The sequence below is a fragment of the Ursus americanus genome, chromosome 1 (genome assembly GCF_024610735.1).
Source record: "Ursus americanus isolate L20-20 chromosome 1, mUrsAme1.1.p, whole genome shotgun sequence".
Taxonomy (NCBI): domain Eukaryota; kingdom Metazoa; phylum Chordata; class Mammalia; order Carnivora; family Ursidae; genus Ursus; species Ursus americanus.
In genome coordinates, this window is record NC_142127.1 from 34046331 (window position 1) to 34072247 (window position 25917).

At 40.6% G+C, this 25917-nt stretch overlaps 1 protein-coding gene and 1 pseudogene across 2 annotated transcripts; both read right to left on the reverse strand.

The window, feature by feature from the left end:
• Window positions 1-1850: 1850 nt before the first annotated feature.
• LOC148110734 (guanine nucleotide-binding protein G(I)/G(S)/G(O) subunit gamma-10 pseudogene) lies at window positions 1851-2056 on the reverse strand (annotated as a pseudogene).
• Window positions 2057-21669: 19613 nt separating this feature from the next.
• RPRM (reprimo, TP53 dependent G2 arrest mediator homolog) lies at window positions 21670-23591 on the reverse strand. 2 transcript variants are annotated; one of them, XR_015723841.1, is made up of 2 exons: window positions 22715-23591; window positions 21670-21883 (listed from the first exon to the last, which is right to left on the reverse strand). XR_015723841.1 is itself a non-coding variant. In XM_087860824.1 (1 exon), exon 1 carries the CDS (start codon window positions 23348-23350, stop codon window positions 23021-23023), a length of 330 nt encoding a protein of 109 aa, XP_087716950.1. In that variant the 5' UTR covers window positions 23351-23591; the 3' UTR covers window positions 22140-23020. The 2 variants fall into 2 exon arrangements, 1 of the variants encoding a protein (XP_087716950.1); XM_087860824.1 differs by lacking the exon at window positions 21670-21883 and having other exon boundaries at window positions 22140-23591.
• Between the last annotated feature and the right edge of the window lie 2326 nt (window positions 23592-25917).

A 25917-nucleotide genomic window follows, 5' to 3' on the forward strand; every position in this document is an offset into this window, starting at 1 on the left:
GGTCTCAAAATTTATGTTACTATAAAGAATGCGAGGAAAATGCCTGCTTTCCTGTTGGACTTGTACTTAGAGAACAGACTTAACTAATAAAAGTCTCTGGAGACAAATCATCTCATTTCCTTCTTTCTATTCTTAAACATCTGAAATAGAGACTGCAATGAGCAATGTGTAAGGTTGCAGCTCAAACTGAAAATGGGACCTTCTCTCTCCCTTTACTCTTAAAAAATGAAAAGTTATTAAGTGCTGATTAAACTAGACAGTTCACCACATTATCCCATTTAACTCTCAGAAGAATCCTGTGAGTGGATACAATGTTACACTGTTAAAATGAGAAATCCAAGACTCTGAAAAGTAATTATGTATTTTTTAATGTCACCAAGTGGTCATACAAAAATTAGTTGTGCATGACTCCAAATATCACTGCCTGAATGTTAGTTACCCATTTTCCGCCTCCTAATTTATGTAAGTTTCAGTTTTTATTGCACCCATTCCATTACTCCTTTTCAGCTGCTTGCCACATGGGTGTCACTGTCATCACCTGCACGTACACCCCATTCTCAGTGACTGTGAACACATCCAGGACAAACCTTATGATTTCCCCCAGTTCCACACCCTGCTGAAGAGGCAGAAGCCCTGGAGTCATTCCTTGACACATCCGTTCCCTTCCTCATCCCATACGTAATCCATCTTAAAGCCTTATTGATTCTGCCTCCTAAATATTGTTCAACTACAAACAACCCTTCCCATTTCGGGGGCTATCGTTCAAAACCTATCAATTCTCACTTGCACTCCTGCAGTGGCCTCCTTCCCAGTGGCTTCCCTCAATGCCTCCAATCCCTTCTTCACAGAGGGCGAGTCAGGGAGACTCCCTCCAGCTCCAGCGAGGGAGAGCCTCCTAAAATGCCCCACATGACCAACTCAAATCCTTACTCTATTTAAATATTTTAGTAGTGGTTTCCTATCACTTAATTTTATTACTTTTTTCACATTATTTTGTTTTTAATCATTTGTAATGTTCTGAAGATCAGATTTAAACATTTTTTTAAATACTTAAAATAATGTAGGGTTTTTTGTGTTTTTGGGGGGGTGTGGTGTTTTTGTTGTTCTTGTGTGGGGTTTTTTTGTTTTGTTTAGTTTTTTGTTTTTTTAGTACAACACTACTACAGAGGATCTTAAAAAGACGAAGGCCAAGTCAGCTTCATACAGAGGATGGGGCAATCTCATACACAACACAATGTCGATCTTTCCAAACAAGTTTGCTAAGAAACATCACCCGTGTTTAGTGTTAGAAATAAAACAATCATCTCATTTAGAAAAATCAAGACATCATTTGATTAATAAAGCCTATTCTTCCCTCAGTTTTATACTTGCTTGTCTTCATTTAGATGATGTAAATTCATGAGAAAAGAACAAGTTTTATTATGGTATAAAAATTTTAGAAACAACAAGTTACAAATATTCAGTTTTTTAACAAACAAAGATGTTTTCCTTTCCCAAATATAAACATCCAGTAAATAAAACAAACATAATATTCCAGGTATAGAAACACTAGTAATTTGCTTATGAAAGAGGTGTATTTGGTGGTAACATTTTTGTTTGTCTTAAATAAAAAAGCACTTTACCAAAAGAATCAGGCCATTATTATTTAAAGTCTACCCCTTCACCCAGTTGCCCTGAGTAGAAAGTCACCAATTTCCATAGAATTTTGATTATAGGACCAGGCCACAGGAAAGGTCTGAAATATCTACTAGTCTTTTGGCTGGAGAAAAGTGTTTTCTGAAGACTTGGAGGCAGTTATTCATCACTTTGCGCTTAAAAGCATTCCTCAGCGAACTTCTTCCCTGCAGCCTTTAGAATAAAGCACAGGATCTGGGCTTCCAGAAGGGTTTGCTTCCAGCTGGAACGCCTACCAGCGGGGCCTCCTTGCAGGCACTCTGCATGCAGTAATATTGAAGCTCTGCAGAGGCCTGCAAGACCTTGATCCTCTCTACGCTAGTCTCCAGCTTGAATTGCTCCACCAGTCATGCAGGGCGTTCACGCTGGCCTGGTAAGACATGCCAGTGGTGCTGGCTTCCAAGGCAGGCGGTTTCCTATCACTTTAACGACAAGGAACAAAATCTCTAACCTGACCTAAAGGGCCTACCTCAACCAGCTGTAGTGTACCTCCTACTACTTCTCAAGTCCTATGACCCCTTTCTCTTTTCATTCTAGCTTCAAAGAGAGGCAAAACAAGCCAAATTTCTCTTGCCACAGGGCCTTTGCACACATTGTTCCTTCTGTGTAATAAACTCCTTCCAACTGTCTTGGATGGTTATAACCTGCTCTTTCTTTTGACCTCAGTTTAATATTCTTACTTTGGGAAAGCCTTTCCTAGCCCCCCCAACTCAACTTTCCTGCTGTCAGTAATCCAACCCTTCATTTCTTGTTTATAGGAAGTAATTGTGTACCCACTCAGGTGATATAATGTCGTGATAGACTTGTAGCTTCATTTTATGGAGCCATTTTTGTACACTATTATATTTCCAACACCCTTTTCAATTCTTGGAAAAGTAGTTGCTCAATCAGTGTTTGTTGAATTGAATGGGTAGTTGAATAAATGTTTTTTATTTATGCTATTCCCCAATAAAAAACTAAAATGGCCCTCCTTTCATGCACTAAAAAGATACATGAAGTTTGCTCCCACTATTCTAGTAAGCATTATCTTCCTTCTTTGAATATCACACAAATGACAAGTTCCATCCTATTGGCATTTACTTGTTTTTTTCTGTTTCTATAGGAGATAATATGCCTTCAAATCAAGAGTCATGCTGTCCACATGAGCTGATTTACCAGCTCCACTGCCTCCCTCCATCTCATGCTGCATCTTGTGTCACAACGAGAATACTGCTGGTTTAGATTCGGTGTGAAATAAATACTAATTGATGTGAGGTTTTATAAAACTCATTAGGAAATTTGTGGAGAAAGTGTGCAAGAAGCAACTTTGGTAGATTAACATCACTCTGTCTTTGGAATTTTATACGGACCTGACTTTGGAAGTCTAGAAGAAGAGTGTGGCAAAACACAAAGATATGTTGAAAAGAGAAAAATGGAAAAAATGTAACAGACAAATGCCAAGAGACAAATTAAGGATGGAAATATGAAAGTTGTATGGAATGGAACTTAAGGAAAAAATTATTTGTAAATAAAAAGGAATAGTTTATATTGATTAAGAGCAAATCTTGCATATACCTAATAAATAAGATAAATGTAAATATAGTACAAACTGACAGAAATACAAGTAGAAATTGAAATAACAGTAATTCTAGGAGCCTTTAACCTAAAACTCCTAGAGCTGGTTATACATACACAGACACACTCACATGCAACGTCAAACCCAGTAAGCAGAGACTTCACATCATTTGCTAATGACTTTGTGATTTTTATAGAAGTTTTTCAAATGCTAGGGTAACAGAAATTCCAGTAACTTCCTAAAACTAGATATTAAAGCCGTATTGTGTGGAGAATAAAATAACTAGACAGTATAGTAATAAGTTATCTAATTACTTAGAAAATGCATACATCAATTTCTTAAATCTTAAGTTACAGATGAAATCACAAAACTGAATGTATGGAATATGTAAGCATATTATACTAGTTGCAAAAACGTGATAATCAGAAGAAAATTTATTGTATCATATAACAATTTTAAAATTAAAATGAATACATTTAAATATATAAAATAAAAAGGACATAGGAGTGAATAAACAAAACATAGCTATCCTCCATCTCCAAAGGCACTTGACACCAATGGTTTTATGGTGAATTTTGTCCCAGTCTTCAAGGAGGAGGTAATTATTATTTATGCCGCTCTCAAGCGTTGAAAAAATGTAGACATGCCTAAAATTTGTTCTATGACTTCAGTATAATCGTAAAAAATGGATTCTAGGGGCACCTGGGTGGCTCAGTCAATTAAATGTCTGCCTTCGGCTCAGGTAATGATCCCAGGGTCCTGGGATCGAGTCCTGCATCAGGCTCCCTGCTTAGCAGGGAGCCTGGTTCTCCCTCTGCCTCTGCGCCTGGCTTGGGCTCTCTCTTGCTCACTGTCTCTCTCTCTCTCTCTCAAATAAATAAATAAAATCTTTTTTAAAAAATGGATTCTAAAGTTCAATCTAAGGGAAAATACTCTGGAATTGCCAAGAATATTTGGAAAAAAGAAATGAATTCTGACTGGCCCTAACACATATCAGAGTATAAGAAGTAGTTACAGTAATTTAAACATTTTGGTATTTTTCTTAAATAAACAGATTCAATTGGAAGAATAAATGCTAATTATTATTTCAAATCCATTGTGAAAATAGCATATGATTTGAAAAGCCGTTGGGATAATTTGAGGAAAACATGTTAGCATTCTACTTCACATTATGTCCAAAGAAATTCTATAAAAATTAGATATCTAAATGTAAGAACTAAATATTAAAATAAAGTTTAAATGCAAGGCTTTTGGGGCATCTGGGTGGCTCAGTTGGGTAAGTGCCTGACTCTTGATTTCAGCTCAGGTCATGATCTCAGGGTCGTGAGATCGAGCCCCAAGTCAGGCTCTGCAGTCAGTGAGGAGTCTGCTTAAGATTCTCTCTCACTCCCTCTCCCCCTGCCCTTCCCTCTGCTCTCTCTCTCTAAAATAAATAAATAAGTCTTAAAAAAAATAAAGTGGAAGGCTTTCTAACACAGGAAATGCAATAGTTAAAAAGGAATAGATAAATGGGTATGACCTTTTAGGAAAATAAACTTTGTGTATGGGGCAAGACACATAAGTAAATGATAGACCAGGAGAAATTGGTGAAAATTAAAAAATATATATAATATTCAGTGCTCACAAGGGTGTGGTAAAAGGACATATGCATACTTTTGGTAGGTGTATAACTGGTAAAAACGTTGGAAGATTTTAAATGTTCATACATTTCAGCCCAATTATCCCACTTTCAGATAGCTGTGCAGTAGAAATACCATGAAGATGCCTGCAGAAATATGTACAAAGATGTTCACTGCAATGTTGCTTAAATCACAAAAGATTAGAAACAACCTAAGTGTCTATGGAGTTCATAAGTTACGGTAACATCCAAAGGTGACAGTAGGACGAGTGAACACAAAGATAAACGACAGTACAACATGGGTGCTGACCACGTAGAATGAATTAATCAGAATGGACATGGACCATAAATAATGAGCACAAAGAGCACTGCTATGTATTGGCTTGATTTCAGCCATGGGTACATCATTTTCAGCAGCTGCTTTTAAATTTCGGATTGATTTGTATCAACTGCCCTTGAAGGATACCCATAATGTACTACTTAAGGGAAGCAGAGTAAGTCGCAGAATCCTCTCCATGAACTTAACATGATCTTATGTTTTACAAAAAATTAAAAGAAACAGAAAATCCACTGTTTATGTGGCAGAGTGTGCTGTATATACCTTTCAAAATATTCTAAAATATTTAATATTTAATTCATGAATTATATTAATACTTTTATCAGGTGTTTACCCTTCACCATATTTTCCTATATGCCTTAGCCCCTCCTCTAATCAGCTGCTCTCTTTTCCTTCCTGCCTCTCAAAAGTGACGATATAGCAAAGAGAAGAGGGAAAAAGAAGTAGTTGATTTTGAATTTCACAAGATCACTATGCAGGAAGAAATGGAAACGATGCAGGCCCGGAGAAGAGATTTGGAGGAAAACACCATGAGGTCAGAGGATGCCACCTTCCATCACTGCCCCCATCAAAGAGGAAGGAGAACAGTTGAGGGGTAAGCAATGAAATGTTGATAGAAGGGGGTTTGTGAGGAAGAGACTCTGAATCCCATCCTTCATCCATCCTGGAGAAAAGCCAGATGAAGACCAGGGTAGAGTGGTGACAGCCTGCTGGAGGATTTGAAGAACTGAAAGGAGGACTGGGCCTCTCTGCAGAGAGCTGGCTGTGTGGTGTGTCTGTGGAGATGAGTCTGAGTCAGCTTCATGAAGTCAGGAGTTCCAGGGTGGTGCAGGAACTGTGGTAGGAATCCTGTACACCCAGGGGACATTCACAGTAGTTCTTATTAGTCCAAGGATAGCATGAACTTGATGTCAGAAGTCATCTGACTTTCAGAGCCTCTGCAGGGAGGGACTTCGATGAATCTACCACCCAGGATCCTATTAGATAAGACTCATCTCAGTAGATGCCACAATGGGAGGATAAGGATGAGAACAAGATGCCTTGGCACTTTGTAGGCTCACAACCATGTGCCCAACTCTGAGGAAGGAGGTAGGGTGTCATCAAGGGGAAGAACTGATTCAATAGCATGGGAGCTCCAACTACATGCCAAGTGGTTGTAGAAAAAGAAAATTACCATTTTCTGCATGCTTGAGTTTGTATAGGGAAATGTATACCTGCCATTACCTGAATCTCTGTCTTCTCTCATTTTCATTTCTTCCTGCCTTCCTTCCTTCCCTCCTTCCTTTCCCCCTTCCTCCCCTCCCTTTTCTTTCCTTCCCTCCTTCCTTCCTTCCTTCCTTCCTTCCTTCCTTCCTTCCTTCCTTCCTTCCTTCTTTCGTTTTTAATTCCGATACACTTAAAATAGTGTTATATTAGTTTCAGGTGTACCAAAAATGATTCCACAATTTCATACAACACCCAGTGCTCACCAGGACAAGTGCCCTCCTTAATCCCCATCAGCTATGTCACCCATCCCCCACCCCCTCCTCTCTGGTAACCATCAGTTTGTGCTCTATAGTGAAGAATCTGTTTCTTGGCTTGTCTCTTTCTCTCTCTGTCTCTGTCTCTCTCCCTCTCTTCCCCTCGCTTGTTTTGTTTCTTAAATTCCACACATAAGTGAAATCATATGGTATTTGTCTTCTTCCACTTTTTTAAAATCCCAAACCCTTACTGTTACCCCACCCCCTGAGAATGTTTAGGGCGCAGGTGGAGCTTTTCACTTTTTTCCTTATAAACTTCTCTGTTATGTTGAATCTTTACAATGGTGCACACTTTTATAATTAAAAATAACAAAGAAAATAATAATTGACACACACTCCCATACATCAAATAGTGGGGTAAAAGAAATGTTGAATTATTTGTTCAAGGTTAAATGTTTCCAAAGTAAGCATCCCTTTAATTTTTGGCTGCAGTAATCACTCATATTTTCTGCATCTAAATTTAAATTGATGGGCCAAATAAAGTAGATGAAGGATTTCTGTTTAAAGAACACTGTGAAATGTGTAGGACCTGCTTCTTTTCATGCCCCACCATTGCTCAGCAATTGAAGCAACTATTAACTCGGCTGATGCCTATTAAGGGCTGGATGCAGTCTTTCAGAATTTCCTTCCTAAGACAGCAGGGCAGAATCAATGGCAGTTTCAGCTCTCCTGAAGATTGATGCAGGGTTGCAGTGCTTAGCAAAACCATGTGATCTTTTAATCAATCACTGAAATAAATCTATGCAACTGGTGTCAGGAATCAAAGTAATTTCACACTCACCTTCCCAATTCCCTAGAATCAAAGAAAATGGAATCCAAATTAGACTCACTGAGCCACACTACTGAGCCTCCATTCCCAAAGGGATTTAATATTTGTCACTGTTCAAAAGACTTATCTTGCAATAAAAAAAAAATGGAGGTTGGCATATTTATCTGTAAATATGAAAGAGACGGAGCATTCCCTATGGTCCTGGCTCATAAATAGGCTAAGCCAGAATGTTGTCACATGAAACCATAATTCCTAATCACTGGCATGGAAATAGAAGCTGTATCTTTCATAGGATACTAGAAAGGTTTTGCAGAAATCTTATGATTCACTCTCCTGACTCACATAAAATTTAATAAAATATTTCTACACAGAAGATTGTTTTTTGCTCTTAAATATCTTGAGGAAAGAAGTTTCTCTAAAAAATACGATTTATAGCCTCATCTTCTTTACTTCTAGGAATTTCTTCCACATAAGATCAACTCCTGATTTAATCTACATAATAAGAAAGATGAGTGAACCAGTGGGTACAGAATGATAAATAATTTAAAAAGTAATTTAACCTTGCCCTCAAGTATAGTGGGAGCATTACATAGTGAAGAACAATGTAATGGTATCTTAGTAATGTTTTTAAGAGCTTTTATTAGCTGACCCACCCAAAATTCAAGTGTGTATCAAAGGAGTGGCTGTATTCAGGGCTTCTCAAATTCAGGACCAAAATAGCATCTTAAATCATCTTCCTGGTCTCTGTGTTTGAACACTTAGCCTCTCTCTGAACACTTTGTTAGTTGCCTACGATCTCACTGGATATGCAGGTAGAGGAAGTGGCAGAAATGTACAGTTGACTTGAATAGGTGTAGCTCTCAGCCTTTTATCTATACTTTTTATAAAAAATTTATATTGACCAGCATACCGTAACAAATAAAGCCTGGGCTGAAAGCATACTGTGTCTTCCTAGCACATCAGGGGAATGGGAAAGGAATGGAAAACAAGTGACCAGAGTTGAGAAGCTAACTCCACCGCAATGTGGACTCCAAAATGGGGGGCTCCAGCATTCACCCAAATAGCTTAGGAGTATGGTTAACTTAAGCTTGAGCCCAATGGTTGTGAGTAGCCCAAAGCTTGTGCTGTCATTGTTGAGACATAAGAGTAGTTTCAGAGCAATATTATGCTCTTTGTGATGAGGTGGGTGGCATCACATTCTAGATGCTCCTAGCAACAACTATGAGTATATCCAAACAAAGTTTCAGTTCCCTGAGAGAGGAAAGTTTTGGCAGGGTAACAGGGTCAGAAGACAAGACATACAGACAGAAGCCAGCTCTGTAAACTAGACAAGTGGGCTTCAGAGGAAAGGCTGTGGTTCTTTGGACAAAAGATTGTCAAGGTGTTGAGCATGCCAGATATTGTAAGATCAATCAGATCCCACCAGCTGGTCCCCTGGAAGCTACTATTATACTCTCTAATCTGCTCAGAAACTGGGCAGAAATGAGCCTTTGGTTAAGGTCCAAAGATTCAGCAGAACTGAGCTATGTTAGTTAGACTTTTGGGGTCCTCTCCTACCAACTACCATGGACCAGGTGCCCCAGAGATATATGATGTAGATAAGCCACAAGATTCCTTCTAGGAAGTATTCCTCTCCCCGCTCAGATTTTCAGACCGAATAATTTGTTATTTTTAAGTCTAAATTTAAAGGTGATTTATTGTCATTTCAAAGCATATGCTACTTTGTGTCTTATAAATGGAAACCAGGTGAAATGTATCCTTTGAAAGACATTCTTTGGGGCTATGTTTAATCAAACTCTTAACACCCAGATGATGGTGTTCTTGGCAGAGTTTCAAAATAAAGGCCACTCTGAGGACAGGACATGAAATTATATTATAGCAAGTAATATTTAAGCAAGATCCTAAGATGACAATGCCAATTACAGTGACTTTGGGATGCAGGACTGTGAAGTCACACGATCCCATGGAATTAGGTCAGGATATTTTTGATAACAAGGTGGGTTTTGTTTAAGAGCAGTGTCACCTAGAAACATAGACAACTCATGTCTTACGATTTCACAACTTTCTCCTTTTATTATAAAACATAAAACCATTAAGAAGACATTTTACCAATGTTAAGTGTATAACATTTACCTTATTGAAATAAATGATTAAAAAAAGCAGATGATATGTGGGGAGTATTGTAAACTTTTCCCAAAGGAGATATTTACCTACTGTCAAGCCTATGTCTGAGGCTCCTAGGGATCAGAGATAAGCAGCACAGTGATACAATTCCAACAGGACTGATTTCGATGCAGGACGAATGCACGGTCGCCTGCTCAGTGAAACTTACTACCTCATCTCTTTCCAGCGAGATGAACAGAGTCAATCTGCTTTCAGAAAGGTGGTCTTCGTGTCTCCAATGTGTCTGTGTGTACTAAGAAAGCCTCTGCCATCTGGAGAGAAGTCTAGACTAAAACATTACTCTTGTTGGAAAACTAATTAATTTTTTTTTCCTTAGGAGCTAAACTATAGTATCATGGAAAGATACTTTGAAATTCTGACAGCACACTGGCAAAAACTTCCTATCCTTCAGATCAGGGACTGTGTTCTTTGCAGTGCTATGCAGAATCTGAAACACAATGCTATAATTACAGGCTTGGATTCTATGTGTGTTCTCAAGCCTTGAGACATGAAGGTATTAAGTTTTCTTTCCCAGAAACAATGCAGTGTTTCTTATATCTGATTATTTAGTGCGGCAGAGACCACATCTTGTGCTGCATTAGAAAGAATGATTTATCCATTAACTCCTTTTAGCCATATAGTAAGGAAACAAAATCCTGTTAAATCCATGAGTCTGTACCTCAGGGATTCTTTTGTTTTGGATAAATAGGTGCCCCCAAGCTAGCTTAATTTTCCTTTAGAGGCAGGCAGCTTAATGTAAGAACTAGCCTTTGAACTTGGAGAAAGCTGAGAGGCTGTGTCTGCACCTGCCTCAGAAAAATAATTTCAAAGTCATTTTGACTGTAACTTCTGGACAAACCAATTAGGAGTGGTCCCTTTAGAAGTGAGATCAGGAACTTACCATATTTATGGCCAAGCTGTAATAGAAGATAATTTTAGCACAATGGAGTTGTAAGAAAAGCCAGGCGTGTGAGTGAGAAAGGTGGACTCAGCCTTCTGATTTGTACCCCAGGTCTTGCTACTTCTGCCAAAACCCTGCAACTCCCAAGTCCCTGAGCAGGCTGCTGCTGCTTCCGCCAGACAGCAGAGCAGCCCGCCAGGTGCCTGCGGTCTCCCATACAAAGGGGAAGAGTCAAGAATAATGAAAGCACAGGATGAGAAGGCACCTCAAAGAGTTAGTCTGTCTGATTCCTGAATCTCCTCTGTAGCATTCCTGCTGAATGGGCATCCAGAAACAGGAAACTTATTCTCTCCAAAGGCAGTTCACTTCATATTTGTATGGCTCCGGCTACTAGAAAAATCTTGCTGGTTAAGAGTTGAATCCTCTCTGTGTGTAGCTTGCGCTACTCACTGTTGCCACTTTTCCTACTTGGGTGTAGAGTAAACAAATGTAATCCCTCCTGTTTGTGGCAGTCCTCAAACATTGGAGTGTGGCTATTCTGTTAAACCAGAGGCTTATTTTTTTTTTCCTTTCCTTCAGTTGTAAACACTGCTACTCTTTTGACCGTTTTTCATTTAACATGGTTTTAGAACCCTTGCCAGTATAGTTGCTTTCTTTGAATACACTGATTTGTTTACAACTTTTAAAAAATATGGTATTAGGACCAGAACCACTTTAAATTGGAATAATCAAGAAACAGAAGAGAGCTGGCCTCTGGCTTGCCCGTGCAAGAGTCTTTGCTTCCATCCGTGCAGGCTAGGTTCACCCGTTTTTGGCTATCTCCATATTCCACTGACTCATCTAGAGCTTCCTGAACAAAAGTCTACGTCTTTGGTATTTACGTTCTGTTGCTATACCACATTTTCCCCATTCGATACTTGCACAGCTGTTTTAGACCCAAGTATAGGACCTTGTATTTTCCCAGGTTAAATTTTATCTTGTTAAAATCAGATCATTACTCAAGTGTCTCAGAAACTTTGGTATCCAGATTTAGTCAGTCAATATATTCTCCCTCTGCTTTTCAATTTCCTCATAAATGAGAAAGTAAAGACTGTGCAATCCAATACATGGGAAGTGCCTAGAAAGGGGACAAATATATAGTAAGACCTCCATAAAGTAAATTATCATTTTATAAGCAAAAACAGTCTATAAAAATGTCTTTTAACATTAAAGGATATTTGTTGACATTATGCAAATAAGCCCCAATGTTTTAGAATACAATATTTTAGTCAAAACTCCATTGTAAGCAGAGTTTCAAGAAAAAAATTGTTTAAGCAACATAAGTAAACACTAGAGACCTTTACAATTATAGAATTCAAGGAGAAAACAATTTTTTAAAATCTCTATTCATTTTCGAGTAAGAGGGCTATGTAATTGGACAAGTTGAGGCTCATTTTGAATTGCCTCCTAAAATCCACATTCCCACCTCCTAGAACCGTCTGCTACTAGCAAACTCTGAATCTACCAAAATGATAAATTGCTTTGCATCTCCTCCATGCGAAATCATTACTCAACGCTGTAGGGTGGATCGAAGTTTTTAATGACACAGCACCGTGTGTGAAAAAGTTTGAAACTTTCCCTACTGTCAATCTGACGCCAGAAGGTTAGCAGGATGGCATAGTGGAAATGCTCTTGGTTTGTGATGTCTCAGATCTGGGGTCACATCTTAGCACAAGAACATTTTAGCTATGTGACCTTGGATAAGTTACTAACCCTCAGTCCCTCTATTTTCTCGTTTATGGGAGTGAGATGATTGTATCTTCTAGAGTTGTAAGGAATTTGTGTGTGTGTGAAGTACTAACTATGCTTAATACTAGCAGTTATCAATCATGGATGATGATGACAGTAAGCAACAAGAATTTGTTGATGCCTACCAAGTTTCTATGAACAGAATTTGAAAATCAGCCATGTCAATAATACAATCCAACTAGAAGACAATAGTAAGAGGAGAATATTGAAAATAGGAGTATATTATATTCTGATTAAGTGCTTGGGAATCGGTGTGGAAGCAAAATCTCTCTTAAAATAATAACTTCTCATGTATTAATTGAAAACATAGAATAGAGGAAAGTCAGATGGGCTTAGAGAATGGCCTAATTAATATTCTGGCATATCATTTCATTGAAACATGGAAATATTAAAAATTTGTAACTTTATTCAACCTTTCTTAAGTGACTGATACATGACAGGTAACCCACACTCTAAGAAGACAATGCCCTTGGTGGTCATAAAGCCTTTCTTATAGCATTTATCCACTGTCTAAGCACTCTTTCTGAATCCACAGAATTATAAATTGAAAATATTTTTATCTCAAAAATCATTGAATCATGGAACACTGTTAATATTTTCTTTTTTTCCTCTATACAGCACATTAAGCATGAAATGAAACTCCATATCAAAAAGTGAAGGTTCATCCTTTGAATAGCTTTTCTTTATTTCAATAGTCAGTGAAGTCTTTGCTTTGTACAAGGGAAGTATGTTGTTGGGGAATGAAAATACATTTAACAAATGCGAAGAATTCAGTGTAATTTAATCTCTGTATTATAATATTTGAGGTGTGCAATCTCATACAAAAGGTAGATATGGGTTTACTTTAATTTTAAAGTAGATGTTTATTCCAAAGCTGAATGAATCCTTCAGTAAATTCTCCTTTAAAATGGAGAATACATTTCAATTGTAAATTTTCAAATTTTCAGTATTACTATTGGGTTCTTTATATATTATTGTTTTGAAGTGATACATCTTAGGGCCCCTGGGTGACTCAGTCAGTTGGGCATCTGCCTTCGGCTCAGGTCATGATTCCAGGGTCCTGGGATCAAGCCCCACATTGGGCTCCCTGCTGAGTGGGGAGTCTGCTTCTCCCTCTCCCTCTACCTGCTGCTCCCCTGCTTGTGCTCTCTCTCTCTCTCTGCCAAATAAATAAATAAATAAATAAATAAATAAATAAATAAATAAATAAATAAAGTGATATATCTTATGTTTACCAGGGTTAATTGCTTTGGCATCCCTTAAAGTTTCTACTAATAAATCATCTAAATGTTAGAGAATTTTAATAAAAGAACACTTCAAAATGAATTATTCATTGAGAAAATATTTTTAGAAACTTAGATATTTACTTTTCTTAAAAATAAAATCCAAATAGGCCTGGAGATCTCTTTTCAGATAAACCAGGGTAGTACATGGTTTACTATGTCATAGTGAGAACAAGATTTTGCAGACCACCATGTAATGAAGTGTGCCACAATGGTGAAATGTTAGGGTGTAAAAAGATTACACACCAAATACCAACTCAGGAAATTATAAATCAGCCAAAAGTGGCTTAGAAAAACTATCACTGAGCAAAAACTGGGTAATCAGGCTGTTGGATATAAAACAATTAGTCAAGGATTGACCATAAAGTAAATCAAATGTCTAGAGCACAGTGGTTTAGAATTTTAACTATTGAGAATTTTAATTTTTTTTGAAGTTATCATTTCCTGAAAAAGACATAATCAAAATATAGAAGGGCTACCATGCCAAGAAAAAGAGGATAGAAAGAAAGAAAGAAAGAAAGAAAGAAAGAAAGAAAGAAAGAAAGAAAGAAAGAAAGAAAAAATAGGGGGGAGTGGTCTTCTATTTGTACAAATGTGCCTTAGAGGCTGTTATGTAGGTTGCATCAGCAGAGATCCTCTACTGAGAGCATTGTGCTTCCCATCCTAAGATTCAGGCTTTCATAGTTGGAAGCCTGAAGATGAGATGAGCTTACCTATTGTGATGAGCTGTGTGAGAAACAATCTTCTAAACACTAGTCTTGATGGTTGACAGATTTCCTCTCTCAAACACACCATCAGCTCCCCTCCCCACTTGTGAATAAGAATGAGGAGGCCCACAAGTACAGGTCTCATAGTGCGGAGAGGACACCTGCAGAGCAGCTAGTCTGCTGGGTAATTTCACCAAGTCAGAAGGGTGGAACAGGCAAAGCAGCTGGAAATCCGAAGAAATGAACAATGATGCTTCAGTTTCTATGCAGATAAGGAAGCTAAGCCAACCCTCTGGGTTAAGATGAATTCAGATAAGGAACAATTGAGGAACAGAATAAAGAAGGATTCAAAGAAAGGTTAAATATATATATAGATATATAGATATATCTATATAGATATATATAGATATATATAGATATCTCTCTCTCTCTCTCTCTCTCTATATATATATATAAGTATCTATATACATGTATCTCCTATGTACTTACAGAGCAGCAGCCTTTCCAAGGAAGATGGGTCATGAGAGAGAGTCCATCAAAGTGAGTTTTTCACATCAACTTGGAAATGCTAAATATTTTATCTATCTCATGGAAAGTCAGAAAGCTTAGGAGAGAAGTCCTGCAGCAAATACATCTGCTTCATTTTGTTTAATAATTGATCATATTAAAGATTTTGTTACCATAAAATTTACCATCTCAAGGACATTTTTATGCCTAGCCAGGTCTAGGGAGGGCAAATGATTTTATTTTCATAAACAAATGGAGATGTCAGATGACTGGTCGAAATTCATATCACTGCGTGCCCCAGAAATCCAGGCTATTATCTGGGGCACAGGGAGCCACATCAGCACACACACAGCGTAGTGAAAGAAATGGGAAAAGGCTTCTGAGTCGTGCTGAAGACAGTTGATAGAAAAAATAGTTTTTAAAAGCATACTAAGTTAGGAGTCAGGAGATAGGGGCCTAATGACTTGGCGCTACCACTGGCTGGCTGGTGTTGGTTCCTTTGAACTGGGTGAGAGTCAGGTTAGGGCATCTAGCAGCCTGTTGCTTCTTCTGATAACAGAATCTCTTATGTGAGGACTCATGGGCTTGTGATTGAACAGAACTGACTCTACTTGCCTTTGTTCTCTCCCTCTCACGACAAGGATGGCAGTGACCGAGGACACCCTTCTTCCTGCATCCACCCCAGTGTCTGAGGTTTGTTCAGGAAGTTCACCCAGGAAGACGGTTTCTTTCTGCTACAGTCGTTGAGCTGGTAAGATGTGAGTGTGGGCCTAGAGGGGGAATCTGTGTTTGTTCCCCCTTCACTCACCACGTGGAAAGAGCTTTACTGGAAGATGGAGACGGTGGAAGAATCTGGATGGCATCACACATACATCAGCTTCCCGTGCAGCTGAAGTAGCTGTATCCTTGGTCTTGCACATCACGCACGTCGGTAAGAGTGGGCTTGAATTGGGTTTACGTTGACAGCAACTCAAAGGGTCTCAATTAATATAGCCCATTATAGGTTGGATGTTTTATGAACAGGTATTTATGTTACTCAAAATAAGGACACATTATTTTCTTCTCTATAGAATGTGAGGGAGGGAATTTCGCACTTGATCCTTTTTGTTAATTATTCAGTCCTTGAAAATTCATGGTGGGGGAAATGAATAAAACATGGATTCCCAAGCTGAATTTGTAGAAAAATATAGGTAGCCTCAAGAAATTCAGTCGGAGCACTTTCTTTAGGCCTTCCATATTCATGCTTATCTGGAGCTTGAATGTATAATGTACAGTGCACCTTGTGTGTGCTACCTGAGGGCATGGGGAAAAGTCAAATTAAGTTGTTTGAGTAGGTCAGGCCTCCACATTAATTACAGAGAATAGAGAGTACTTCATCGGTAAGGGGAAAAGTCATGAGTACGTGTAGCTCGTATGTAACTAGCTCTCCGAGGACGACACGTGGACACAAATCAGCAGAAGACAGGCTGGGATCAGAGACGGTCCCTTTAAATTCCATGATCCTTTGGGCTCAACTTCCAACATCTAAGTTGGTAGCTAGTGCAAAGTCATGACGATAGTGGGTACTAAATAATAAATATTTATTGATGATAAAGATAAGAAGATCTGGCAAGGCCTCTTTGAGCTTTGGATATAAGAAAACTGAGCTAGCTAACGGGATGCTTGCAATTAGTGCAAGACTGTGCAGAGGAGGGACAATTGGAGGAGGAATTCAGAATGTTTCCCATTCTTCTCGCACGGCTTAGCACTTACACCCAGTAGTCTTTGGTCCTTTTCTTAGTCCTCTAAATGCATGATTTCCTAGTCACTGTTTTGAGAATTCATAATCTGCCTGTAAATTCCTGGAGACTTAATGGGTTATTTTTGTTTTCATTAATCTTCAACTTTAGGATCCCCTCTCATTTCTCTTAACTTAGTGTTTAAAGATTTTTTTAAGCTTGTGCAGTATATAATCTTTGACTTTTCTGTCCCTTGGGGTTTTAGCTTTTTTTTTTTTTCCCTTCTTTCCGGTTCTTAGATGAAGATTGAAACATACATGTCAAGATCTAGATGTATTGTAAGACTCCAGGCACCTCGCATAAATCTTATTCACTGAACATTTCGGGACTACTGCAACTTTTTCTATGTGTTATTTTATTGCAAACAAATAGTATAAAACAACTGTGGAATATGTGATGCTTACTTATAGCCTGCAGTAGGATGGATGTGTTTCATCAGTATATCATACGGGAAACAGAGTATGTGAGTGTGTACACGGGTACCTGCCTTAATCAATACTATTTAGAATATGAACTACATGATCCTGCTCAATTTATAGGAAAATAAATAAAGCAAAAGAGACACTCTAGATCCCCGAGGGATTCTTTTCCCAAAGTAATCAGACATCTGGAGTCTTGGTCTGATAAAAATCAATGACTCTTTCAGGGCAGTATATCTTTAGATGTGGACGAGGGAAGGAGTACATAATGAAAGAGGAATTGGTGAGGGTGGAAGGCAAATATGAAAAAAATTTGATGAGAAAAACTAACATTTTCTCCTTGTAATAATCTGTGCCAACATGTAAACTATAGCATAATTATGTATGTATATTTATATCACCATGAATTCCAGAAATAGTAAATAGGAGCAATTTCTTTATTATTTGACTCTTTTGGGGTTGATCATATGCCTTCCCTAATGTGTGTTTATCTCTGCCTGTGTTTTATGGCTCAAATGAATAGGAATCATCTCATTTTCTTGGTAATAACTTGTAATGTACCATGTAGACATGAGTGCTTGACAAACACTATCTGACTTCCGAATTCAGAAAATATTACTATCTAATGGAAATCAGCTTTAAAATGGGACCAGGGCAGAGTTTTGTTCCAGCGTTATCACAGATGGCTTGACCTTTTATGTATTGATCACTTTGTGCCTGCATTTACCCACTCAAAAATGTTTCAGCAACAAGCTTTTATGTATATTTAGGGAAGGAAACTACCCATTATCCCTTCGAAAAATAATAAATAGACAAATGAATATATGCTTTGCTTATTCTCACTGAGTATGTATTATTTAGGTTAGAAGCAAGCCACCGTTTGCAAGCTTACTGAGGAGTATTTAAAAATGCACCTAGTTATTTCTACAACAGTCCTTGTAGAATCTCCCTCTGAAATATTTTGAATTTCTCAAATTTATGTAGTAAATTTAAGCTATTCTTTTAGGATCACCATAAATGATATATGACTTGCTGACAACATTACATACTTAACTTTTCCTAAACTATACTTTCTAAGAATTTTTAAATCTAAGCTCACGCTATAAAATTAATCCTAGACTTTCAAACATTTCAAGCATTTAAAACAATACAAAAAGATTTGGAAAGGAAGACAGTGAGATTGGCCATGGAAGCAATTAACCATTGAGCATTTAAATTCAGAGATTAGGAAATAATTACTATTGTTGAAGCTGACTTTAAAACATATCCCATTTGAGCTATTGTGCACATATCTAAATGGGATTTGGCAGGTGGATAAAAGATTTGTTGATTCCTGTTTGGGGAATTGCTTTAGACTTGCTGCTTCAACAGGCTTTCAAACCAGGTTTGAGTCTTATAGAACAAACTGAACCCTGGAATCCCTTCCTGACACTGCGACCCCCAAAATGACTGTTATAATAAGCAAGGCTAACGATGGCTCTAAACTGCATGTGGGACACCTGCTGTGTGGTGTTGCAGAAGCTCAAAAGGGAAAATGCTTTGGGGGGAGAAAAATTGGCTGTCGATTTGTCTTCGAACACCCGAGAAGCTTCTGTAAACAACAGCACATATTAGCTTGACTGTGCATGATCTAGATGAATCACTTGCCAGTTTTTGCTCCTTCATTCAGTGAAGGGCTTTGCTTTCATTGTGCCATCCAGGGAGAATATAGAGATCTGGCGTATGTAGGGCACTGGTTAGGTGACGTGTGATTTGTCAGTTTAGAAACTGTTGTCTACCCCCGCCTGGCTGGGGGTCTGAAATTTTTCTTTGATTATTGTAAATAACATATCCTGAGTCAAGGAGCACTTGACTCTTGGGGATAAACATTTCTACCCAAAGGACCAAGACGGGAAAGATAAAATATATTTCTAAGGTTACCTCAGGAAGAGATGTATGAAACATCTTAAGAGACAAGGAAATGTTAAACAAGTTAATTCAATAGAATTGTACAATGTCCTTTTAGAATCCATCTTTTTCATTTTAGGGATGAGGCCACTCAGTTTCTCAGAGACCGGAACAAAGCTTTCCTCCATCATAGTCCAGTGTGCCTTTCCCTTCCCCCCTCGCAATTAGCATAGGCAGACAGTCACAGGACTGACTCTGGACCCAAGGAGAGGTCAGGGTGGCTTGGAAATCAATGATCAGGCACAGGGACTGTCCCCCAGGAGCAAGTCTGATCTGAGACCTAACGTGGTAGCATGAGCTTTATATTTGCCTTCCCTCAAGCACCCTCAAAGTATCCAGCATCCAAGTTCTTAATACATTTTCAGAGACAGTGAGAAGATCTGTACCGGAATCTTGAGAAAAATAACATTTATCCACTATTGGCTAAGCCCCTTATGTGGAGGCCGCCCAGTTAGGCTCAGAGGTGTCAGTGGCTGGCTGCACAGCCTGAGAGGGGTTACAGCCCAGCTAATCCACTTGCTGAGTCTCACAAAAACCTCTCCCTGCTTCTGCTTTATTTCCAGAAGGGTTTCAGGAAGTATCAAATACCTCCTCATGGGCTAGGTCAGATCCAGCAAGCTTTTACAGAAAGCCATCTCTCTCTCTCTCTCTCTCGGGGCTTGCCACTCATTACTGACCAAATGGTGGACGTAAGTGTGGGATGAGATAATCTGCCTGTTTGCATCTATCCCTCTCAATTCCCAGTCTCTTAAGGCTGAAATTGTTTTCTTAGGTCACACAGAGAGAGTGACTTTTAGAACTCACTTTCCTTTACAGCATGACTGTGGGAAAGGATAGATGCAGCATACACTCTGGGCAGAATTAAAAAGTTTCATTTAATGTATTTGTTAGAATCAGGGAAAGAGAGAGCCAAAGGCAGGATGAGACAGGGAGTGGTGTGGGGCACGAGAAAGCGGTTGCCGTGTGGCCGTCAGGGAATAAGGAGTGTAAAAAGCTTCTTGCACACATCGCCTCATCTATAAAAACCAGAACCACTTGGCATCTCTCTAAGTAACAAATGGATCTAAGGGCTGTAGAGAAGAGTTGTTGGCAGGAAATGGTCCCCAGGGCTATGATATTTTCAGACTGTGTGTGTTTCCCTATAATGCATAGATCACGGATTACAGAGCTTTCTTCACATATCTTTTTTTACCTAAAGACTAAAATTTGCAGGTTCTGGTTTGTCTGACAATCACAAATTCTGGGAGTAAGAGAATAAATTCGGATACTTGAGGTAAGAAGAACTAAATCTTCTTTTGAGTTGCAGGGAGGAGGAAAGAGGTGTAAAGAAGTATTAAGATGAACAAGCATGGAAGAGATCCTGGTGGTAGAGGAGATGGTAGTCATAGGGTTGCTTGGACAGGCCCCTCTTTCAATTTTCAGGACTTTGGCTTTAAATGGAAATGTCTGTTGTATAGAAACAAGTGAAAACGGACCTGTAGGTGTGAAACCTTTCTGTGCCTGAAACTCACTGTAAACACACACCTTGCACAGCACATAACTCTAGCTAATTGGTTTTTGATCCCAAATCAATTTCCACCAGAATGCTGAATTCACTGATGGGCTAAAAAATCTGCAGGAAGAAAGAACCCTCAGCAGATGTTGCAGCCACCAAAAAAACTGAGTTTAATGTTAACCGTCTGGTTTGTCCCAGCACAAACTGGTTGTTCTGTCTTGTTTCTCTCTTTGAAACATGGAGGCAGCAGATTCACTTCGTGCCACAGAAACTGTCTACAAAATAAAAAGTCTCCATTTCCTGTCCTCTCCGCCAGCCAAAGTAAACTGCCTTCCATGACTCACCCTTAACTACACGTTGACTTCGTTGACTCCGCTCCCCTCCCCAGATACAGAAAACAAAAACAAAAACAAATAAGCAAACCCTTACCAGCTGAGAAGACAGGAACAACAGGCAAAACTTCAAAATCCTTTTGTTCCTCAAGCCTGAAAACTATCAGCATTCAAAAAAACATTGAAAGTCATATTTCCTGGCAAGATTTACGTTGAGGGTGAAAGACACACTTAAGAATAGATAGGATGTTAAAGGACGCTCAAACGTTTTGGTCCCAATCTTCGAGTCAAAGGACATGTTTATACCAGTCGCGCCTCTTCCCCAGTAAATGGGATAGCTTACTGTTATTTAATTCTACTCAGCCTTATATCTGTTATTGTGAAGTCTGTCATTGCCATAGCAGGGTGGAGAATCCTTTATATTTCTGAAAATATTTAGGATCCAACCCCAGGTGTAAATATAACCTGCTCTAAACCTCTTATCAGGTTGAAGCTTGCAGTTATCGTATCCTTTGGGTTATTTTCACAGTCACGGTTTTCTACGCTCTTCTTTCCATCACTGTTCAACTTCTAAAGTCCTAAATGTGCCTACCACCTGCTGTAGCTCCACTCCAGCCCAGCCTTCCCAGTGGGTTGTAATACTCACCCCCCCCCCCCGCCCCCGCATTCAGGACCTTGGCTAACTCCTCTCCACCTTTTTGCCTGGCCTGGGGTTGGTTAACTCCAGATTAAAAAGCAGGCCCAGTCTCGCTTTTAATCTCACCTTTTCTCTCAAAACGTAATATGGCAAAGATAATGCATGGCATGTTTTAGCAACAATGCTTTACCCCAGGGAGAATTAGCGTCATTACATACTTTAGCAGCTACTTTTCCTCACATTTATTCATTAATTATTTATTTTCGAGCAGCATCCCGACGCCTTCTTGCTGACGTTGGTCAGGGGAAAGACGCCCTCCCTGAGGGCTGGCCAAGCCATCTCTTCCTCTCATTAGCGGTGTAACCCTGTGTTCCCGCTGGAGCCCAGCACGGAAGTGTCATCTTCCCGCGGGGGCCGCCTGTTGTCTCGCCTGGCTCAGAGAGCTGAGCCTAACTGAAATATAAAATATTAACTGTTAGAGAAAACAAAGGATGCCGCCTCCAGCATGGCTCCAATGCCTGAGGCTTGGTTACGTCTCACTAGTCCCTAGGCCTCTCCGTCTCATCCGCACCCTCACCCCTCCTCAGGATCCACGAGTTGAACTGCAGCTCTCCAAAGCGAATTCCCCCCGCTGGTAACCCGACTCCTCAGGGCCTCGCGTTCCCTTCTGCCGGGGAGCGCAGAAGGACCACCAGGAAGCCAGGAACAAAACACTTAAATGTTGCATTTATTAAGGAAATGTTAAATAAGAAAAAAAAAAGTCAAAACGGTGTCATGAAGGTCAAGAGCACTTTTGTGGCGTAAACCGTGCAGTCATGAGCTACAAGTTCTATTCCAAGTCTTTGCCCCGGGGCTAGCTAGGGCGTCAGCCTCCCCCATATCCCCCTCCCCAGTTGGAAATGAAATAAAAGAAACAAATCACCCGTACACAGTAGCAGGCTTCCCCCTCCCCCCACCCGTTCTCCCAGGATAACAAAACTCTAACCCCAGGCAGGCAAACAAGCCACTAGGGCAGCAAAGGACTTATCAAGTATGTGTATTCAAGCAAACAGACACAAAATCCCTTAAAACAGCACGTTACAATCAAAGGTATTTATAGTCTCTCGCGCCAGGGCTGGGAGGAGCGGGAGACAATGGGCGCGAATCCGGATACGGATTTGTGTGTCCCCATTAGTTCTGTTGCGTGGCGTAGACAGCGGTCACTTTTCGGGCCACCAGGCAATCGATGCCGCTGGGTCTCTTCCCCTGCCCGCCCGCTCCACCTGCCCCGAGAGCTTGGCCCACCTGCGGGTGGAGAAGGGCCGTCGCCGGGTCGGTCTCCCCGCGTCCAAGCTAGCGGCTGCTTCCAAAGTTCTGCGCCCTAATCGACCCCTTCTTGCCACTTGCTGCTGAGTCCAGTCAGGGCCCTCTCCTCCTACTGCCAGGAATGGGGACTTTCAGAGGGCGAGCGAGAAACGGGTCGCTTCATCCCGAAAGGCAAAAGTCGAGATTAATAATTGACTCCGACAGGTCTCTGATGGTGAGGGGGCGCGGCCGGGCCGGCTAAGTGGGGAGGCGCTGGGGCGGCTGCCGCTGGGGCCGGAGGGCCGGTCAGTAGGGCCCCACGACCACCGCTTCCACCTCCTTCGACGGTCTCCGGTCTTTCACCAGGAAGTTGATCATGCCTTCGGACTTGATGAGGAGGTTGCAGCCGAGGAAGAAGATGCCGAAGACCACGGTCAGTGAGAGCACGCACATGACAGCGATCTGCACCACGCGCATGATGTACAGGCTGCGCTCGTCCGGGCCGCCCTCGGCGAAGCCGTCGTCTGTCACCACCGACGCCTGGGTGCAGCAGCGCACGGCGCGCTCCAGCGCCTCGCTGCTGTTGGCCAGGAGCAGGCCCGCCACATCGGTCTGGTTGTCCAGCGCCGGATTCATCGCGGGAGCCGGCGGGCGCCTCGGGAGGCGCGGGTCCGAGGGGTGGGAAGGCGGCGGCGCGGGAGGAACAGACACGGAGCCGAGCGCTCACTTGGAGACTTGCGCGCGCGGGGGCTGCTCGCTCTCTTCTTTCCCAAGTCCCCGGGTCGTGGGACTTTCCCAGGAGCCTTTCCGACGCGCGCCGCAGCCTGGCTGGTCTGCGCCGTCTGCTCCTGCTAGGGCGGTGCTGGTTCCCGGCGCTCGCTCGATTGGGGGCTGTTGGAACTTGGCGGGGCTGGGCCAGCGGGGCCGTGGGAGGTGCGGCGGCGGCGGCGGCGGCGGCGGGGCGGCTGCTCTGAGCGAACAGCGACCCCTTCCGGCCGCGCCACCGCTCTGCGCCCGCGGCCGTTTGGCCATGGGAGAAGCAAAGGGGCGAACCTCCTCGTCTTGCCTTTCTTGCTTCGCCTCTTTTTCAACTCCAAAGACTAGGCAGAAGTCACTGTACTTTTCTGGCTTGATGGATGATTAAAGAGTTTCGGATGGAGGAGAGGTTGCGATCAGCTGAAAGTTTCCAAAGAACTGGGTCGCACCAGCTCTGCGTGTCTTTTGCCTCCCGCCCCTCTCACCTCTGGGCGGATGAAAGTAGCGATGAATCGCAGGTGGCAGATGGTGCTGGCGAGTGCACGCGCCCGCCGCCTGTGTCAGATTCCGTCTTGCCTGAGATGGATTGCTGGTGGAGTAGGCATGATCTGGGAGTTTTTTGTTTGTTTGTTTTTGTTTGTTTGTTTTTTAAGTATTGATTTGAGGAAGAAAGAAAGCAGGGAAGGGGAGAAAAAAGGAAATAGAAAAGGGAGGGAGGAAAGAAGAAAAAGAGGAAAGAAGCCATTGGAAGACAAAATAAGACAGGTTTTTTGGTGATTTTTGAGGTGAAGGAAAGGGGAATAGGGGAAGGATATGCTCTTCTGTGGCCTTTGTGTGGAAATGGTTGCCAGAAGCGGGGTCACCTCTCTGGGAAGGGTGGGAAGATGGGCAGAGTGGGCGCTCTTATAATCTTGATTGCAGATGAGTTTTTGGAGGTGCTTCCAGTGTTTTTCTCGGTTGGCAGTAAATCAGTCGTGTTATTGCTCATCAAAATCCATCACCTAGAACACTGGCCAACTGCTGCAGGCTCTCCCCATTTTCCAGAAACTGATGTATTGCACCTTAGTCATTTTAAACAAAGCTACAGATGTTTCGGGGGCCTGGCCTGAGGCTTCAGCCCATTATGATTTTGTGGCTGGCTTCCTGAAAACTTTATAAACCTGTCACATTGTTTCTTCAGCTCCAGAAGAATTCTTCCGTTGTTCTTTTTTCTTCTCTTTTCTACTTTCTTTTCCCCTCACCCTCCTCCTTCCCCTCTCCCTTCCGTACTTCCTTTTTTCTTTCAATTGTAACAGGTTGAAACCAGAAACTTGAAGCTCAGTCCAAACTTTTGATAGAATACATTTACCACATTTCTATTAAAACATAATAACTGTTTTGCCATTTTCACCTCTGTTCTCAATTCCATTCTTGTTGCATATTAAGCCCTCTTATGTTTCTCTCCTCAAACATCATTTATTCCATGTTGAGAGATTTCTTTATTTTTTTCGTACTATTTCATGACTACCATAACATAGAATGAACTATCTTTTAGTTAAGAGTTTTCAATTTTGGGGTGTTGATTATATATCAGCTTGAAATATGCCTAGATCCTTCTAAGTAGCTATCTTATTTTAGGCATAGTTTCATAGCTGAAAATCCAGGCTTTTGGGCCTTATCTATAATTCACCTGGTTTATGGCTCTAGTTTCTCATGATATCATTAGCCTTGAAATGCTCCATTCCCAACAACTTCTTCTTTGGACAAATGTATTATTAATTGGAAAAAACTTATTTAAATCTCACTATACAATCAGTCTGTCTTAGTTAAGATGGGTAATACTTAACAATAAAACATGTATATGTGAAAAAATTACACAAGAATTTAAGACAATATAAAGCAATACTAAAATGAATAGTGAAGGCAAATACTAGGAATTTAGAAGAGCGAAAGGTGGAGGACAGAGGTTGACTTCCAGGGATGTTAACTTGCACAGGGTTGTATGCTTAGTAGAAGTTGTGTGTAAATGGGTAGAGATAGATAGTCCCTTCTTTATGTGACAAAACCAAGTAGAATGATATAGCACATTTGTAAGGTCCAACGTGGCAGGACTTGACTTACAAAAAATGCCTTAAAATATTAATGGAATCATCAGGATTTGAGTATGCTTATTGATATTGACAATGTTACTGTTTTAGTTAGAAGTTAGTGTAAAATTGATCAAATCTAGGAGTTCAGTGGAGGTTCGATATCATCAAACCTTTAAATTTGGGAATCTCATTCTTACAAGAAATAACTTTCTTTTCTTTTGGTGTTCTCTACTAACCAGCCACAAAATTGTGAGGAAGAGGAAAATAGTGATTCCCACCAGTTAGTTCAGATTTCTGAGAATGTGACTGTCTTTCCTTCATTTCCCTACCACCCTGCACCTCTTGTGATTTTGTTGAATGAAATTGTTTATAGAATTT

Coding starts and splice junctions, on each gene's coding strand:
- RPRM (XM_087860824.1), bottom strand. CDS start 23,350: ATGAATCCGGCGCTGGACAACCAGACCGATGTGGCGGGCCTGCTCCTG.